The 19,046-nt window shown below is 33.7% G+C and overlaps 3 protein-coding genes across 8 annotated transcripts; all 3 read left to right on the forward strand.

The window, feature by feature from the left end:
* Nucleotides 1-1,938: 1,938 nt before the first annotated feature.
* On the forward strand, nt 1,939-6,680 carry LOC18038213. Of its 2 annotated transcripts, XM_006429820.2 has the most exons (6): nt 1,939-2,261; nt 3,236-3,340; nt 5,292-5,412; nt 5,536-5,869; nt 6,006-6,060; nt 6,312-6,680. In XM_006429820.2, the coding sequence occupies exons 1-6, from the start codon at nt 2,139-2,141 to the stop codon at nt 6,384-6,386; spliced, it is 813 nt and encodes a 270-aa protein (XP_006429883.1). In that variant the 5' UTR covers nt 1,939-2,138; the 3' UTR covers nt 6,387-6,680. The 2 variants fall into 2 exon arrangements, with proteins under 2 accessions (XP_006429883.1, XP_024038191.1); XM_024182423.1 differs by lacking the exon at nt 3,236-3,340.
* A 178-nt stretch (nt 6,681-6,858) lies between these two features.
* Nucleotides 6,859-10,408, forward strand: LOC18038437 (nudix hydrolase 23, chloroplastic). 4 transcript variants are annotated; one of them, XM_006429821.2, is made up of 8 exons: nt 6,859-7,345; nt 7,538-7,669; nt 8,462-8,538; nt 8,727-8,862; nt 8,952-9,092; nt 9,197-9,255; nt 9,485-9,578; nt 9,877-9,969. In XM_006429821.2, exons 1-7 carry the CDS (start codon nt 7,052-7,054, stop codon nt 9,543-9,545), a joined length of 900 nt encoding a protein of 299 aa, XP_006429884.2. In that variant the 5' UTR covers nt 6,859-7,051; the 3' UTR covers nt 9,546-9,578; nt 9,877-9,969. The 4 variants fall into 4 exon arrangements, 3 of the variants coding, with proteins under 3 accessions (XP_006429884.2, XP_024037257.1, XP_024037256.1); XM_024181489.1 differs by having other exon boundaries at nt 9,485-9,582; nt 9,877-9,956; XR_002904803.1 differs by lacking the exons at nt 9,197-9,255; nt 9,485-9,578 and adding an exon at nt 10,293-10,408 and having other exon boundaries at nt 9,877-10,200.
* Nucleotides 10,409-12,496: 2,088 nt separating this feature from the next.
* On the forward strand, nt 12,497-16,423 carry LOC18038438 (metal tolerance protein C2). Of its 2 annotated transcripts, XM_006429822.2 has the most exons (10): nt 12,497-12,943; nt 13,028-13,136; nt 13,403-13,442; nt 13,994-14,070; nt 14,258-14,346; nt 15,222-15,291; nt 15,401-15,439; nt 15,599-15,749; nt 15,854-15,943; nt 16,090-16,423. In XM_006429822.2, the coding sequence occupies exons 1-10, from the start codon at nt 12,589-12,591 to the stop codon at nt 16,189-16,191; spliced, it is 1,122 nt and encodes a 373-aa protein (XP_006429885.1). In that variant the 5' UTR covers nt 12,497-12,588; the 3' UTR covers nt 16,192-16,423. The 2 variants fall into 2 exon arrangements, with proteins under 2 accessions (XP_006429885.1, XP_024038007.1); XM_024182239.1 differs by lacking the exon at nt 14,258-14,346 and having other exon boundaries at nt 13,974-14,070.
* Nucleotides 16,424-19,046: the final 2,623 nt, after the last annotated feature.

Raw genomic sequence — 19,046 nt, forward strand, 5'->3', positions numbered from 1 at the left:
TCAATTGTTTTAAATTGAATAAGTTGTTTGATAATTACAATGACACAATTAGCATGACAAGTATACAATATGAATATAATAATATATTTTTTGTATATGCAATGAGACATAATATTATAAGGGAATCTATATGATAATATTGCAGTTAACGTAATTACAAATTTATCTTAGAATGATTAATTTGACCGCATTCATTCTCAATTCCACAAATACCCTTCTTTTAGTAGAAAATTACCCTTCGGGATACGATGGTCAATTGTTAAATATAATAGGGGCAATTTAGTCTTAAATAGTGGCCCCGCCATAAAAGGAAGAAAATCTAATTTAGAATGCCTTTTTTTTTCCTCTTTTTTTAAAATAACTTTATTGGGGGGGGGGGGGGGTGGGTGCATGTAATTATTCAAGGGATGATAGAAAAAGCTCGATTGCCAACTCAGCAATCTGTTTCCAACTGTCAGGAGATCACGCCGGCTTGTGTTGTTCGGCTGCGGTCAGTTCTATTGACACCTGTATTCCTCAGCTTCATTATCGTCCGGTGGGCTCGGTCAGAGTTGACCGACTAAAACTGTCAATGCCAAAATATATCAACGGTGATTTGATCCGTTATAAACTGTAGGATCCGCTTACGTGCCATGCATGACCACCAACCTAGCACACAACGTGGTCATTGGTCGGTCACCCGAACACAAAGTTGAGGAGGGCCTATCTAATCTTGTTTTTTTAGTTATTTATTTTTATATTGAAAATTGAAAAATCTGATTGTTAGTCGCGATAAATGTAATTTAGAAAAGTGTTAGAGTTGAGTCAGTCAAATTTATAAATTATTAATTTTCTTTTTCTTTTAAAAAAAAAAAACTATTTTTAGGAATGTAATGCCAAAAAAAAAAAAAGGCATAACAATTTACAATATTTCTTAATCAAGCATTGCAAATGGAAGATTTTTTTTTTTTTTCAAAGTTTGTGGAATTTGTCAACTTTTTTTTTTGGTAGTTTTTAATTATATAAATGCCTTAAAAATTCCATTTTTTTTAAAACAATAAATGAAATTATAAAGTTAAAAAGTCGACAGGGGTTCTTTGTTTGGTGATACCTTACTAGGTTGGTCCCCGATATTAATTCACCCAAATTAGCATGTCAAAATGGATTCTAATTCTCTATGAATTATGATTCCCGCCCAATATTGTTTGATGGGAAAGCAACAAAACTGCAGTTTACTTTAATCATATGCAATAAACAGGAAACAATCATCATCATCATCAAGCGAGCTAGTTAAATTTGATTTTCACACAACTTTATTCATGTGAAGAACCAAAGACCTTCTTTAAGATCGCTATCATTTCAAATATGGCCCCGCACGTACGCTAAAGTAAGCTTTTCTTCTGAGCAAGGTCTCCTCCTGTGATCCAGCTATATGTAGCAAGAAGAGAAGAGAAGCCTTTGTTGCCTAAAGTTAACGACAGCAGAATGCGTTGGGCATATGGGTTGGTGGTGTTCAAAAGTGCTTTTTTATTAATTAATTTCCACAATCTTTCTTTTTATTTATTCCCATTCTTTTTTGCCACGGAGTCTTGCACAACTAACTAACCAAAAAGCCATACAAAATTTTTAATTTAATTAAGATGATTAGAAACAATTGCATTTTTATTGGGTTTGGAAATTTTTGGTGTAAATTTCGCTCTAACTATAAGATAATTATTGACCTTGACCTTGAGGTGGTTAATTTTAAATGTATTAGCAAATTTTTTTAAAAAGAAAGTCACTTAATCAACTCATATTTAGAAGCCTGAAACTGCGCCTAAAAAGATCTGGAGTATTGGATTTAGCCCAACCTCAATCTCCGGCCCAATGTTATCTAGTTTTCTTTTGGGCTTTGGGTCCAACCAGATCAACCCAAATTAGTCTGAAAGCACAAAGCCGAAGACCGACTCAGCTGGGACGAATTTTCCGGTCACGGCCCAAGCAAAAGTTGCACCATGTTCCATCATGTAAGCCACCAGCGAAGCGGGTCGCCTCTCCGTCGACTCGCCCATGGTTCTCTTCCCTAATTCATTTTTTCAGCTACCAGTTTAGCGGAGAAGCTTTACACAAACACTCTGTTTCTCCCAAATTTCTGGATCACTTTGCAAAATTTTTGGAAAATGAATAGTGCTGTAAAAGCAGCCATTTTTAACCCACAAAACCACTTTATTAGTCTGCGGGCAGCTCTCTTCCATTCCACTCCAGTCCTTGAACGTAAAAGGCGCAGTCATTGGCATACACCCGTTAGTCTCGTTATCATTTTCTCTGTACTTCCTATGTGGGTTTTGTGCATTTTGTTTATGTCCTCCATAGTTTGATTGGTATTGGTTCGTGGGAGGAAAAAAAGATTTTTTTTTTCAAATCTTTCAAGTTATTTCGTATTGAATTTTATTCTTACGTTTCTAGGATATTAATGTAATGTGAAGTGGAAAAAATTAATTTTTATTTTTTTTTGTGTGAATCTGAAAGGGTAATGGGAAATTGTATATGCGTCCTTCGACTTTAATTTTTGGGGATTTATTCTCAAGGGTAGAGCTTTGCCAATTATTGTTTAATTCTTCTGCTTGTTATGAGAGTTATGTAAACAATCTCAAACAGTTCTGGGTTCCTGATTAGAAGATTTTGTGTTATGAATGGAAAGAGTGTTTAATGAAGGTTGTGATTATTTAGTTTATTCACGCTTAAAGAGGGCAATTGTAGCGTGAATGGTCAACAAATTTTAGTTTAGGAGTTTTGAGAGACAGCATGATAGACATAGCGCAAGATGCAATTCCAAATAGAGAAAAATTGTAGAACATGATTGGTGTCGATGATTAGTTAAGGATTAGGTTGTTAAAGTTGAATTTAGCAGTATGTGACGAAGATGGGCATGATTACCATGTGAATCACATTCTCTTAGAGAATTGTAGACTATCTTCGGTTTTGCTGTCATAATGGCCTGTCTTTTGGTTGTAAATTTAACCAAGGTAGCTGGTTTTTCCCTTGCACGAAATGTTATGTAGTTTTGATTTTAAAGCATTGGCTTTATTCTTAATCTTGTTTTCAATTGTATTTTGAACTAAATGGTTCAATTGGTCTTTCAGACTGTAAGCAACTCTTTCTATTAATTATGCTGTTGTTTTTGTTTAGTTTTCTATTAAATCAGACAGATATCTCTGCCTAATTAGCTTTGATGTCAAATGCGAATTTATGTGGTGCTTAAATTGATTACACGCAGAGATCCCATCATAATTTCAACTCTTATTCCAAAAGGTTCAGAAGGGTACAATCAAAGAAATCTTTATTGCGTAATATTAGTGCATTTGCAGACCACCTGTTTCAGGTTAGTTTGCAGGTCGCTAATTTTTTTTTATAATATTTATAGTGATAATTGGTTGTGCTACTATTATCTTTTCGTTTCCTTATGTTTCTCATAGTTACTGATTCCTCCGTTCCTCGTTGAATTATATCCCCTAGTTTTTAAACTCGAGTTCCTGATCATGTTCGTTTTGCTTGCAATTGTTAGACTTTATAATTGATTTGTTTAAAACATTAATTTCTTTTGGGAATCCAAACGGTTTCTAGCAGGATTATGGAATTTTCCACTTATTTTTTTAATTACTTTATTTTATTAATTGTTTCCCATCAGGATCTGAAGTTTCTGTTGTTAATCTTAGGCACTTCTTTTTTTATTACTAGACAGGTGCATAGCTATAGCTAGCTTGAGAAGGCCCCTGCTTTGACACAGGGCTTACTTATAAGGTAATGTAAAGTAAACAGGGAATATTAAGTATGATCCATTTACACTACCAATGTTTTTCTCATTAGAATTAAACATTTATCAAATCTATCAATCTGGGGAGTTTTGGCAAGGCTGGCGCACATGTGAGGCCCTTGATAACGTGTTCAAGACCAATTCGGAAAATCCTTAAGCCATGTATCAGCCTCTCAATTTCCTCAATTTTGCTAATATGGAACTCAACGCTCTGAGTTGATTCTCCACAAATCTATATATCTGTGTGCTTACTATTAAATATGGAATTGTTTACACCCTAGCTCCATTTTGTCCCTTGAAAATGATGAGGATGCTTATTTCGTGGACATCAAGTACGGTTATAATCATTACAATGAAACAACTCTGAGTGTTTCTTATGATGAAATAGAGAGTTTCTGCTTGCCTTTCTATCTGGCTTTGGAAGTTGGGGGATCAGAATCAGTGAAACAGCTCTTACTAGTCTTGCATAGAGAAGTAGTAATCAAAGTCTTGATAGGTTTATGTTCATTGTGGCAGTTCAGAAATCCCCTGTTGAATCCTAAGGTGACTTGTATAATATAATGTTCTAGGTAGGCAGCTCCAAGGTTGTCTCAAGCTCAAACAGTCCATTCTCTTGATTGGAAAACAGATGTCACACCATCCAAACTGCCACTTGGAATAGACTCATCTGAGTCTAACTGTGTGCCTTATGTCTGCAGATAGTTTGTGCATATAGTACTGCCTTTAGTATCTTAGGGACTATTTTGGGCTATTGATAATTTTGTCATGCTGCAAAGGTTATCATTGGGATACTGGTCCAGTCCCAGAGAGGATATGTGTGCTTAAGTTTCCTTGTTTTGATTGATGTGATCTACATAAAGGGGTTTGCTTCAAGTTTGGCAGGATTATTAGAGTTGATATGGCACTGCTACTCTGTATAGTCATCACTTCAGATTTGCGTGTTGCCTTGTTTAATTATGCTTAACTAATAGAAAGTTAGAGATGATTGAGGTGGTGAGGCATTGAAACTATTGCAGATATGCAGAATTAGGGCATGGGTTAAAGATGGAAAATAGTTCCCTGTTTAGCTGTTGATTCAAAACATCATGAATTTTTAAAGATCTGAATTGCGCCACTGATTACCTTATGACCTTATGAAAATTCTCTATTCAGGATCATAATTTGGTAAATTTATTTGTTTGCCAATATTGCATCCATCTTTATAATGAGTGAGATGGTGCAAACCCGTAAAAGGAAAAATGACCATACAGAATGTATGTCTGAAGAAAGATAAATTTATTTTGATTATTATGAGTTGTTTCCTATTGGTGTCATGTAAATTTTGTTGTTGCGCATGACCCTATTGTGTTGGTCTTGGTCTATCCAATAGTCCATGGAGCTGTAATTATGGAATCTCTTGGTGTAGCATTACTCTCATGGAATTTGACACAAGCTGAACTGTTGATTTTTATTATAGTAGTAAGGCTTTTCGTTATAAAGGGATCTTGCGACATATGAAAGTTGTTTTTGTGTGTTTCAGCACTGGCAGGAGGAGATAAATGATGATGATCCATCGTCAAGCAGAGGCACATCATGGTTTAAAAAGGACTACGGGAGATCCAAACAGACCCGATATCAGGGACACCACGGTGGGGGTAGAAGTAAGAACACCTCAAGGACTTGAATCTGATATAATCTGATATAAAATTTTTATCCTGTAAGCTTAAATATATGAATGGCTCACTAACTTTTGGATGTTTTATGTATTTTGAACACTTGATTAGGAGGTGCCTGGATTAATGAAGAGCTAGATGAAGATGAAGGCTTTGTTGACATAGAGCATGTCTTTGAATCTCTATTTGGCAGGAGACAACGCTCTCACTGGTCCTTCACTTACGAAGATAATACTGGACGGAGGAGCTCATATAGTTATGGTTATAATTATTGGGATCATCAGAACTGGAGATCTCAGGATCGTCAGAACTGGAGATTCCGAGTGGAAGAGGATTATGAGTTTGAAGAGGAGTCAGAGAGTTCAGAGTCAGATATGGCTTCAGACAGGCAGACTCTTGGACTATGTGCTTCTGGTCCTCTAAAACTTGAGGATGTTAAACTTGCGTAAGTTCTTGATAGATTATCTATGTCACTGCTCAGTTGCTCTTGAAGATTATCCAGTTTTTCCCGAGCATCGCTATTGCCAACTGGAAGATTTTTCCTCATTTGTCTGATCTTCATCTTGCTTCTCCAATTACAGATATCGAGCCTGTGCACTTAAATGGCATCCTGATCGTCATCAAGGGTCTTCAAAGGTATTTTCCCCATCAATCAGGAATTCCAGTTTATCGAACTTTTCAAATAGAAAACAGTGATATAAGAGCATCTTAATACACGGTCCACATTTCACTATGAATAAACTGCTTTCCTAATTAAACAATCTCTTTTAGCCATTTTCATGGGAATGTTTGATTGCATCAGCTGTCATAGTCTTAACTCTTAGGCATACTATTCAAAGCAAATTTATTTGTTCTAAGGCTGAAAACCATTGACATAATTTGTACAGGCTGTTGCAGAGGAAAAATTCAAGCTTTGCAGTGCAGCATATCAATCTTTGTGCGATAAGCTGGCTGTGGATTAAGGGTTCCATCAAATTGACTGCAGTTCTGTGGGCAGTCCAGTACATGTATCATGCTTATTTATCAAATCGAGATTGAAAATTTTCGTAGTTTATAGAGTTTTCAGGCAATGGTGCTTGAATGAGTAGAATAGGTTCTCTAAACCTTGTAATAGGCCATGATAATCCAATTATAGCAATGGCATGTGATTTTACAAGGCCATATTTATCAAAGCATGGCTATAGTTTATATGTTTCCTGTGCATTCTTTCTTTATGTTTTAAATTTGAGTTGTACCATAAATATATTATTTTTGGAATAAATAAACAATATGAATGACAATGGAATTTCCAAATTTCCTGTTATCATCTTGGAATGTATTGTTTATTGTTGTTTTTTCAATAATCAAATTTGCGGCAAGTGTTTATAATGGGATGGTGATAAATCACTTGCAAAATAGGTCAATTTCAAGTGACCCCTCATTTTTGGACAAATATCAACTTGTCACAAGTTTTCAGAAATTCTATCGGCGCGGGTTCTCGTTGGCTGGCATTTGCCTTGACCGAACTGATCCAATCATCATTCATCACAGAAACAAGAAAACGCTCAGTTTCTTTGGCTTCAGCTAACTCCCTCTTTCAATCTTTTCCTTGTAAAATTATCAAACAGTCACGATACAGTCGTGAAAAATGCTAAAATCTGTACAGATTATGGGTTCTTCATCTGGGTTTCTTTCACTTATATTAAAAAAATCACATAATAGCTGTTACGGCCTTTCATTTGTCGCAGTTTCAACAAATCCATTACCGTATTCTACTGCAAGAAGACATGAAAGTGTATCAAAGACAGATTCTTTGGTCTCGCCGGCGTTTTTGACTCGGAGAACCCGCTGTTTTAGAGCGAGTCGAGTGTGTGCAACTAGGTCTGAGTCAAACCAAGATGCCACTTCTTCTCATCCTTCATCAGCTGCAGTTCATTCAGCTGTGAGTTTTTTCTGGTAGTTTATGTCCTTAACTTAAATGGGTTCCATTTGAATTATGTGAAAATCTTGAATTCGGTGTAATTTTGAGAGCGAGTTTATTAAATAAGCTCAAATCGGCTAATTACTTATATGAGGAGATAGGAGCTCTTTATTCTCAATTCTCGTAGTTTAACTTGTATGTATGTTTTGTTAGGGCAATGTTCGCAAGATCAGTTTTTGTCAGTGGTGTGGAGGTCAAACCAAGCATGAGGTTCCTCATGGAGAAGAGAAAATGAGGGCCATTTGCACAGTTTGTGGGAAAATTGCTTATCAAAATCCGAAAATGGTATGGTCTATCGTTGCATTGTTCCAATTAGTGTTGCTTTCTGTCGGTTATTGCAGTTGCATGGCATTTATTACTCTGAATGTAGTTAAAGATTTGAGTTTTCAGATCAGCATTGAGTAAATGACCTTTTTATTTTTAGTTTTCACTTGGGTGTTGTTTGGAAATCTTATGGGATGGGGAATTATTATTATGCTTCGTTTGAAATTGTTCTGGATGGTGCAAACTGCAAAGTTAAGTATACTTATAGTGGCTTCTCCTAAGTTCACTGAAGAACTATTCATCTAGCTTCTCAGTTCACGATGTAAATAAAACTATGCATTCAAAGATTGCACTGATTGCAATATGAGCATTGGCAGGATATCAATCACAGGATTTATTTGTATCATCATGTGCCAAATAATTTAATGAGCGGCAGAGTATGTTCTAAACTAAATTTTGGGTTGATGAAATTATCATTCTTTTGGGACATGGTATCACAACATTTGTGAATTAGTATTATATTCCATACTGGTGTCCCTATGGTGGGCTTTTGAGATGTATGATAATACATTGGAAAGTGTGGAGAAATAATTTGATTTATGATTTTTTTTTACTTTTTCTATTGTATTTTAAAAGTAGTCTAGAGATACTGCCATAATTTGCTGTAAATTAGAGTGAGTAAATATGCAAAATATGGAAACATAATGTTGAATAACGTGAATAGTTGCTTGTGGGTATTAAATTAGTGATGCCTGTGATCCTCTTAATGTCATGCAAGATTTGTTAACATTTGTTCAAAATTGATTGCTATAGGTTGTAGGCTGCCTCATTGAGCATGATAAGAAGATCCTACTTTGCAAGCGAAAAATTGAACCATCTTATGGTCTTTGGTACGTATACTGGAGTTTTGATCATGAATAGAATCCACCTGTGTGTTCCTTCTCTTCGCCAACTCCCTCTAAAGAATAAAGAATCAGGGGCATTAACAACCTGAGATGTTAATGCTGATTCTTTCTTCATTTTATCATTGATGCTCACTGGATTTTTTTTTTCCCATAACTGCATGCTGTTAACATAGGACTCTTCCTGCTGGTTACATGGAAATTGGCGAGTCGGCTGCAGAAGGGGCAATCAGGGAAACCTGGGAAGAGGCACGTGCAGATGTGGAAGTGCAGTCACCTTTTGCTCAACTGGACATTCCTCGTATAGGCCAAGTATGGAAGAACCCTCCTATTATCTTAATTTATCTCCTTTGCAGGTGCTTAATTTGTTCATTTATTTCTCCCATCCCTGGTTGAAGCAGACTTACATAATATTCTTAGCCAAGTTGAAAAAGCCTCACTTCTCTCCTGGTCCAGAATCATCAGAGTGCCGGCTTTTTGCACTTGATGAGATACCTTTTGATTCTCTGGCATTTTCATCAATCTTTGTTACCTTAAAATTGGTGAGATTCTACTTTAAACAAATGACATTAATATGTCTCTCTAATTAGTATCTTGCATTACTCATATTATCTTATGCTGTTTTATTGTATATCTCGTGCTGCAGTTTATTGATGATATTAGAATGGGAAAACTTAATTTTCACTACGGTACCATAAATAAAAGGTATTTTACTTTGTATGTGGGCAATATTTCCATTAAGATTTTTTTTTTTTTTTTACTAACGTTATGTTAACTTTTGTTAGAGCTGTTAGTGTAAAATCCTGAATCGATAAGTTCAATTTACTCGGTTGTAGAATTCAATCTTTTATAAGTAAAATGAAACTAGTTCATTTGTTCATTCTTTATGAATTTTTTCTCAAAGTTAATTTTCTTTCTTGACACTCAATTGCAGGCCCGGATCAAGTCCTTCTGATATGTGTGCCTTTTCTCTTGAGTATCATTTGCAATCCTGACATGTGATTCTGTATCTTGCGAAATGAATCACTGTACGTAAGTGAATGCTGGCATATATATTGTTATTGTGGCTCCATCTAATGTTTGAGGGTATCTAGTGCTGAGGCTTTCTGTTTTTCATATAATACACAGAATACCTAGATGAGGCCTTAAATTGTTAGTTATATATATATATATATATATATATATAGGTTTATATCCTATCTGCTGAAATCTATGATAACATGTATAGACATACTATTGTGTATTTATTTCTTTTCCAATTGCAATTCATATAATCTTTTACAACCAAAGAATTTGGTTTCATTTCTTTTGTTTTGCCGGTTTCAGGGCTCATTTGGCGATAGAAGCCTGAAAGTTGGAAAGCACTTATCAAGTGAGACTCTGGTTTTCCACAGGACATTAAAACTCAACTCTCTCTTTTCCAGCATTTGCACCACTGTAGCCTTTGGATATCAGCCTAATGTTATTGTGATCAATCATCAAGGGTCTTTGATGAATGAAGTCGCCGTAATAATGAAGTGAATGGCATCGGAATAGGCGACTGCTTCGTTAATTTTCAGTAGAGCAAGAGCTTTCAACTTAGAGAAATTGGGAAGTTTTTGCAGCAAATTCGGAGCTTTTCTGTGCAGAGGGGTTACGTCCAAGCTTAAGGTTAGTTCATGTGGATTAACATTTGAATCATTTTGGTTAAGCATGTTGTTGTTGGAACTTGCAAGTAACAATTTTCAGTTTTTTTTCTTCAGTCTGGATCTTATGAAAAACAGAAGTCATTTTTATTTTAAATAACAGAAATCAACTTTCATTGACTGTTGCTATAACACGGCCTGTGAAATATGCACCTACGGTTGGGTGATATGTGCTCCCAAGTTTGGAGAGACTGAGCCACCAACCTCCTGATTAAGCAGTTTGTTATTTTTATTTTGTCGACAGTACTCAAATCAAATTTTTGCTCCTTACCTCACCTATGACTCAAACTGGAGTGAATAGTTAAAGAAAACGGCTTCGAAATTATTCGTTCAACCCCTTGAGGCTAAGGGGTGTGTTGTTTCTTTAACAAAATTGAAATTAATCAGGTATTGAGAATAAAAACTATAAAGATTATAATATAAGTATACGATATTAATTTGGAGATTTGTCATTCAAATTGACATGGCATAAATTAATTAATGAAGTGAGTATGACAATGAGTCCCCTGCAATTTTTCCCAAGGTGAAAGTAGTTTTCTCCCTTTACAATGGGAGCAGTAATTTTGACGTATCATAATAGAAATAATGTAAGATTGGTCCCAATAAATCTTATTATAAAATATTAGTAGTACTGTAGTTGTATTTAAAAAAGATAATTAAAATTAAAAAAATAATGCCCAGCAAATTTTGTTGGGCTAACCCAAAATGTTTGGTACTTGCTTGCCCGTTTTGCGTTCAAACTCATCCAAGTTGCGAAGCCCATTCTAGGAAGTAGAGGTAAATAGCAATTTTACCCCAGCCTTTTTAAAAAAGTAACAAATGAATCCACATTTGCGCTCAATCCTAATTTGTATTCTTGAGTGTAGTTACTGTAGTACTTGAATGATTTGGTTTTCTCCATTGTTTTTTCGAAGAAATTGGAATCGACAATTGAATAATAATGATAATAAATAAAAATAATGATAATAATTTGAGAAAATTATGAATTTTATAAAAGGTAAACACAGACAAAATGGGAAGAAACGCAATAAATTATAGTACAAAAAAGGAATTGTTATATTAAGTATACACATACAATTTTTTTTTTTAAAAAAAGAACTGCTATGTTAAGTATACACGTTCTTTCTTCCCTACCATTCAATTTAGTAAAAAAAAATTGACTCAGGACAATATTGTCATTTTAAAATATTGAGGGCTTTTTTTATTTATATATAATAAAATAATTTTCACTTTGCATAATATATGACAACATTTTCGTAATATAATGTATATGATATTTTGGTGGTATTTGATCTAAAATACCCCTCTCTTCAAGAATAATCTCTCTCTTTACAAAAGTTTGTGCATCTCTTTACTAAATTTCACATAAAATTCAATACTTTTTCAATAGACATATCTCAAAGTAGTTTAAAAATCACATTCATGTTTAACAAGCTGCATTTTTCTTCCACATTTATCATAAGATTGGTTTTCTAAGTTTAAGTTTTTGTTTTGTTTTGTTTAATTAGTGTTGAATTTGTAAGTTTTTGGTGCTATTGATTTAGTACTTTTTTCTTGTAAAATATGATGAAATATATTTAAGTATGTAAATAAACATATCTTTCTCTTTTTTTTGGGGGGGGGGGGGAGAATTTATTATATTGATCGCTAATAAATAAGTTTAGTGTTTGAATATTCATTTCATATTGGAATGTAGATTTCTCGATTTTTGGATCTTTAGATAAATCTCAAGTTAAGAAGTCTGAAATTTTAATAAATGCAAAATATGAAATCTTAAATTAAAAAAAAAAAAAGAGTTTTACATGCAAACTCTTCGGACGTTCATTGATATCATACTAGACAAGTCTAGAGGAACATAACTCTACAAGTCTCCGACAATATTTAAAAATATTAAGTTGTATTAAATATAAAGGTATTTAGGTAATTTCACTTCAAATTCGGCCATTTTCGTGACATTTGAAATAGTGAGACGCAAATACATACTTGTCATTTGGGTAAATAGCCGTATCGGTGCAAATTCCTCATGAACTAATTGCCAGAAGTTCATGGATCTATTTGTTACTTTTGCAAATCATATGAACTATTTTGACAAATGCCAAGAAACTTCGTATAACTGAGTTTACTCGCTTCGTTTACTTCAGACTCAAGTGTACAAGTCGAAGTCGTCTTCGTCGCCTTCTTCCATTTCGTCTTTCCTTTCTTCTTCTGAAGGAGAGCTTTGATTTCATCGTCTTTCCGTTTCTTTTCATTTTTTCTGTATTTACTTTTTCTTTTAAAAAAATAAAATTCATAAATTTATATTTGTTATTATTGATATTATTATATTTTCGATTCCAATTTCTTCGAAAAAGCAATGGAGAAAACCAAATCATTCAAGTATCACACACAAGAATCCAATTTAGGATTGAGTACAACCGATCGCAGATTAGCGTACGTGCGGCAGGCTTCGTACAACCAGTCACAGCTACAAGAGCCGCCACATACGCCAATCTCAATATTCCCAGACGAATCAGCAAAACCCTTTCTTTCTCGTTCAATTTCAAACATAGATACAATTTCTCACCACGACAAGTACTTCGAGAAATTGTCATGTTTTCGCGCCTTAAGGTCCGGGAATCGGCAGATGAAGCGATTGTTTCTGTTGATTTCGCTTAATGTTGCTTATTCTACAGCTGAATTGGCTATTGGACTCTTCACCGGCCGCGTTGGTATGAATTTAGAATTTTTTTCTTTTTTCTTTTTTTTTTTAAATTTATCTATATTTTTACTAATTTTTGCTTTATGCGGTTTAGGTTTGGTGTCTGATGCATTTCATTTGACGTTCGGCTGTGGATTGTTGACGTTTTCGATGTTTGCCATGGCTGCTTCGAGACAAAAGCCTGATTTTGCTTATACTTACGGGTAATGGTTATACAAGTTGTTAGTTCACATTTTGTTAAAATTCGCATTAGAAACATAGAATTGCTGATAGACAAATATTTGCTCAGCTCTGTCTACATGGAGTTGTATAAAGAGTTGCATAGTCAATGTGTTAGAGCTTTCATGGTTTGAATTTTAATAATATACGGAAGTCACTTGACAATATATGGGTTTCACTCGTGCTGAAACGTGTGCATATGAATGTAAATGATTAGCTTGTAACTATTGTGCTTATTTTCAATATTTAGGTACAAGAGGCTTGAAGTTTTGTCTGCTTTTACCAATGCTGTAAGTATATTACATTTCCTTCATTTTTGCTGTTCTTATATATTGTTTTCTGTACAGGCTGCTTGCATTAAACTGTAGTTGGCATGATTTTCCTTTCGGTTTCTCTCTTAAGTAACAAGTATAACGTAATGAACTTGAGAAAATTTTGAAGGATGAGACAATGATTGTTTAAAAATTACAATTTGTGTTTGAAAGCACCTGTATTCCACCGTAAGCTCTTTCATTATGAATGAATTTTAATATTAGAATTACCAGCTCTTAAAAATTGACAAAACTTGGTTCTTCATTTGAAGATAATTTTCATGAATGTTGATCCCAACGAAAGCAATAATTGCCATATATGCTAAAACTCTCGTTAACCTGACAGAATTGATCAAAATTTGGAGCGAGTGGGATTTGATTCTGATACTTCTTTTTTGCCAGTCCCTCTTTATTTTGCATATCCAAAGGTTTTCCATGTCACATGTTCTTTTTCTTATTTTTCTTTTCTGTGAAAATTTTGGACTGGCCTCCATTTTGATGTTTTGTCAGTTTGCTACTTGTTTAGACAGCTGTTTCTTTTGTTCATGTCATTCTCCTTGGCTGTGGAAGCACTTCATGCATTCATACAAGACGAATCTGAGCACAAGTAAGTTTCTTGGTTCAATCTGACCTTTTTTAGTGATGCTATAACAAACTTGGTAAATCTAGAGAAGTGGATGCATTGATCTTTATGAAGTCTGTTGACTCTTGAATTTCAATTTCGCTTTTTTAGGATTTCTTTTGGTTTATTGAATTTTTCTTTCGTAGTGGCTGATCAATCTGATTGCTTGCAGGCATTATTTGATTGTTTCAGCAGTAACAAACTTATTGGTAAATCTTATAGGGGTTTGGTTCTTCAGGAATTATGCTCGCATTAATCTTGGTAAGTGTGGTGGCACTGTTATAAATGTTTTAAGTGATCATCTTGATTTGAGTTAGATGGGACTGCTACAATTTTTTTAAATTTATCTAATGACCTGACTGAGTTTTTGATATCTTGATTTGAGTTTTTCAGTTTCTGTATGATGTATTAATGACATGATGAGTTACCCAGCATGGTTTTGATAAACCGTGCAGTCAGACAGTTGAAAAAGCAAACTATAAACTATTTTATTGTTCTATATTCCAATCAGTCTAATTAGGAGATTCTTTGGGGTATTCCCAATAGGGATAGAGCCTCTAAAAGTCAAGAGTAGTTTCTAGATAAGAAGTGGGGCTAAACATAGAACACAAAGTCTTAAGTAAATTAACCTCCTTAAAACTTCAAATAAATAGGGAAACCGTGTTTATGCCTTCCACTCAGGGTTTAATGAAGAATTCAAGGCTTTGATAAAATGAAGATTTTGGATGGGTTCTTCTATGTGGATAACCAGCACCAGGCAGTGAAGAACTCTCTGGAAGAGCTTCTTTATCTGGCGTTGGTGCTTAGTTTATAAATTATTACAGAGTCTTGAATATAAGGGCATTGTCATTGGGAGATTGTAGCTGCTTCTTGCCAGAAGAATATGATGGCTTTTCCTCATTTGAGTGCTCTGATGCGATTATAGCTCTATCTGTTCAGCATACTCTTTAAATTCACCATGTCAACAGACCCACGTTTTTATTGACTGCGATCTCTGTTTTATATATTGAATAGCAACTTTGTTTATGGCATATATAGGGAACATTATTATCTCTAGGTTGAGGACTGAGTCAATGATGTAGTCTTTATTCCTTAACTCTTCTGATTATTCATCTGATATGCATATTTTGTCACAGTTTACCGGAACCCAGAAGACATGAATTACCACTCAGTTTGCTTGCATGTTCTTGCAGATTCTATTCGCAGGTGTAATACTCTCTCTCTCTCTTTCTCTTTCTCTTGCTCTTTCTCAAGCTTCTTTTCAGATTATTCTCCACATATCGATCTTAAGCTGGATTACAATTATTATTTGCAGTGCAGGTTTGATATTGGCATCTTGGTTTTTGTCCCTTGGGTAAGTCTCTGTTCATTTTTTTTTTAAATTTTAAGTGGGTGGTGGGTAATCACCATCTCACAAGTGTTGTTCATGTATGGACAGAGAGATATTTTCTCCTTGCAGCGTTGATTGCAGGCTTCAATTTAATTATTGGATTCTGATTTCCTTTCCCTGCAGGGTCCAGAATGCTGAAGTTTTGTGTTTGGGGATAGTTTCAGTTGCAGTCTTCATGCTTGTCATGCCACTATTCAAAGTGACTGGTGGTATCTTGCTTCAGATGGCACCTCCTAGCATTCCATCTTCAGCATTGAGTAAATGTTGGAGACAGGTGATTCTTTTCTTTCCTTTTTTATTTGAAAGTATAAGTTTCCATCAGACTATTTCTTTCTTGTATGGTTCGTAGTATCTTATTCAAAATTCTACTTTGGACAGATTGTTTCTCGGGAAGATGTTACAGAAGTTTCCCAAGCCCGTTTTTGGGAGCTAGTGCCTGGCCATGTTGTTGGTTCTCTCTCACTTCAGGTATGCTGCCAAAATTTTGTTTTATGTGTATTCAAGACGATGCAGCAAGTTATTAGCCACTTGGGTGTCTAAAATATCTTTAACTTTGGCCATATGTCGTGAAAAGTTGTAATTTAGTGATTTCCATTGGTGGATGATACGAACAGGTGAAGAAGGGAGTGGATGACCGCCCAATACTTCAATTTGTGCATGGTTTATACCACGATTTAGGAGTACAAGATTTGACAGTGCAAATTGATTATGATTGAGCTTTAATCATTTGTCTTTCAGTATTTCTTGCAATTGACCGTTAAAGAATAGCTTTAGATTGAAGCCATTATCACTTGTAGCTGCTGTTGTCCCTCAAGCACTTGTGTTAGTAGTAGCAAGATTTTGAATCAATTTCTATGTAGTTAAAGATCATTTTCAGTAATACACATACTGTAATTTATTCATTCATTCTTTGCAGAAACAAATTCAGTTGGCATCTTTTCATATTAACTTCATATTTGGCCGCCTTGTGCTCATTACTTGTTTAATGACGAACAACTGTATGGCCTTGGCGCAATATTTTTTTCAAATCTGATTGAGGTGTCATGTCATAAGAGGCAAAACAGCCTTCGCACAGATATATCAGCAAGTCAATTTTATACAATTAACTACATGCAAAAGGGCAAAACTTCCAGCCGTTAGATTCAGCTACAGTTGTTGCCATAAGCTGGATCCAACGGTTGGAAGTAACTGTGGTATAGTACCACAGTTGTACCATAGCCGGACTTCATGTAAAATTTAACATTCGAGAATTTAATTTTTGACACCATTTCTAAAAAGGTAATTCAAAATTTGACTACATAAATACTGTCGTTGCGTAAAATACAGTGGCTATGCATGGGCGGACCCAATTAAGGCCCAGGAGGGGCTTCAGCCCCCCTTGGGCCATTAAGTTTTCTTTTTAAATGTATCCCAATCCCCTTCTGAATAAGTTAGATAAAAAAATTTGGACATATTTTTCATATATTAAAAGACTTGTAGTTCAATGGTAAGAATGTTATTTAATGGTTTCAAAACTTTGGTTCAAATCCCATTAGTTACATTGTTTTATTTTTTTTAAATATTTTGTGGAAACTACTTCGAAAAATGATATTTTCACACATTTTAAAAAAATAATTTATTACTATTATTATTTAGAATTAAAAAAAAAAGTAATAAAATTAGAGTTTATAAGACTTAAAATGTATTCAAGTGAACATTAAAAAAAATCTAAGTTAAATAAAAGTTTTTGAACTAAATCCCCCCTCATTTTAGTTTCTGGGTCCGCCACTGTGGCTGTGTAAATATTAAAAACAAGCTTCTTGATGATATAAAAATTATGGATACTGTTACGCATTTTGTCTGTCTCCCTGTGATTTACAAAAATTGTGAAAGTTGGCTTCCTGTTTAATTGAAAGGCGGTTTTTCATGTTAAAATAATTTTAATATTTTTAAAAATATTTTTTTATATTTTACAATCTGTTAGAACTATTTTATTATATTAAATTAATAAATAGAAACATAATCTTAAAATAAATAAATTAAAATTATTTTGAATATTAGGTAAAAAAATATTTTAATATTATTAATTGGTAGATATTTTGTTAATTATAAAATCTATTTAGCCCAAAAATTTATTTAAAATCTTTATAATAAATACGAATATATTATTAAAATAAATATAATAACTTAAAATTTTAATATTATTTTAAATGTTAAAAATAATTTAATTTTATTAGTCCACTAGATAGATTATATTATTTATATTAAATTCTTATTAATTGAAAAACTTTAAAGTCAATTTTCTAATTACTATATTTAAAGGTTATTGTAGTAAAAAATAGGTGTTAGTATCCCTTTTTGAAAACTCGGTGGTCTTGATGACCATTTCGCCATATTTTAGGGGTTTACGTGTCATTTTCCCTAAGAAAATAAAGCAAGTGACAAGTTAGACATATATATATATATTTTAATATATTATAAGATAAAATATATTGTATTAAAGTGTATACTATCTTTTAACGTATCTCCTTACTCTATAAATAAGGGATAAATTATTATAAAATTACTTATTTGAACAAATTCTAATTCTTCTATGAAAGGTTGGAGTTGAATTCCCGTATTCTGATCTCATGACTTGCAGATATACTAAATTTTACAACTTGATTTTTGGAAGTTATTGACCTCTACTAGGTATAATGCTTATACAAACTCTTACGCACATTTTACTCGCACAAACTAATGTTGCTTATGACAAGTATCACCTCCGCCTCTATAATTTTGTTTGATCACTTGCCTTTTCCTCGGAACTTCCAACGAAACTTGGACTCATACAGACATCCACTTTTGTTGACTTTGCCTACATGTTCGTTAATTAGTTACTTCACTTTAGAGTTTACTAAAAACGAAAGGGAATAAATCTACTGAAAACGAACCAAATTTCATTACAATATATATATATATATATAATTAATTAAAAAAAAAAAAAAAGAACCCCATGAACTCACCGTAGGATTAATTGTTATCTTCGAACTAAAATGATCATGTTTGTTCGTTCAATGAGTCAAATGGTTCGGTTATGGTAACAAAGTAATTAATGATACAGTGGGTGACATTGTTTTATGTTATGATAATTAAGTTAAGTTAAGTTGTCACATAATTATATATGATGTCTAGTTAATGATCAATTATTTATGAGAGAGATGCTATCATACTCATGGGTGAAGTTGCTCAATAAAATATTTATGTACGGTAACAATTTAACCCGAAAGACTTGCTTTCAAAATTGATTTAATTCATCGGTGCAACTTGCATTCTGCAAGAAGTGAACAAAGGTGCAAGAGGACAACAGTCTCATCAAATAATTCATTGCACCAAGCCGCCAACGCATATAATTTTGACCAGAGGCTAAGTGGTTTTTGTTCCTCATAATATTTCTACGTAGTAGGGGACAGATGCAGTATCATTGTTTGAATTTTCTTATGACCGACGACTTTTGACCCTCTTTTTTTTTTTTTTTTTTAATGCAATATTCATCTTAATTTCACTAGCAAAATTTTATTAAGTTATAAAAGGAAATCTTTAATGATATTTT

This window comes from Citrus clementina, unplaced genomic scaffold (genome assembly GCF_000493195.1).
Source record: "Citrus clementina cultivar Clemenules unplaced genomic scaffold, Citrus_clementina_v1.0 scaffold_6, whole genome shotgun sequence".
Classification (NCBI taxonomy): domain Eukaryota; kingdom Viridiplantae; phylum Streptophyta; class Magnoliopsida; order Sapindales; family Rutaceae; genus Citrus; species Citrus x clementina.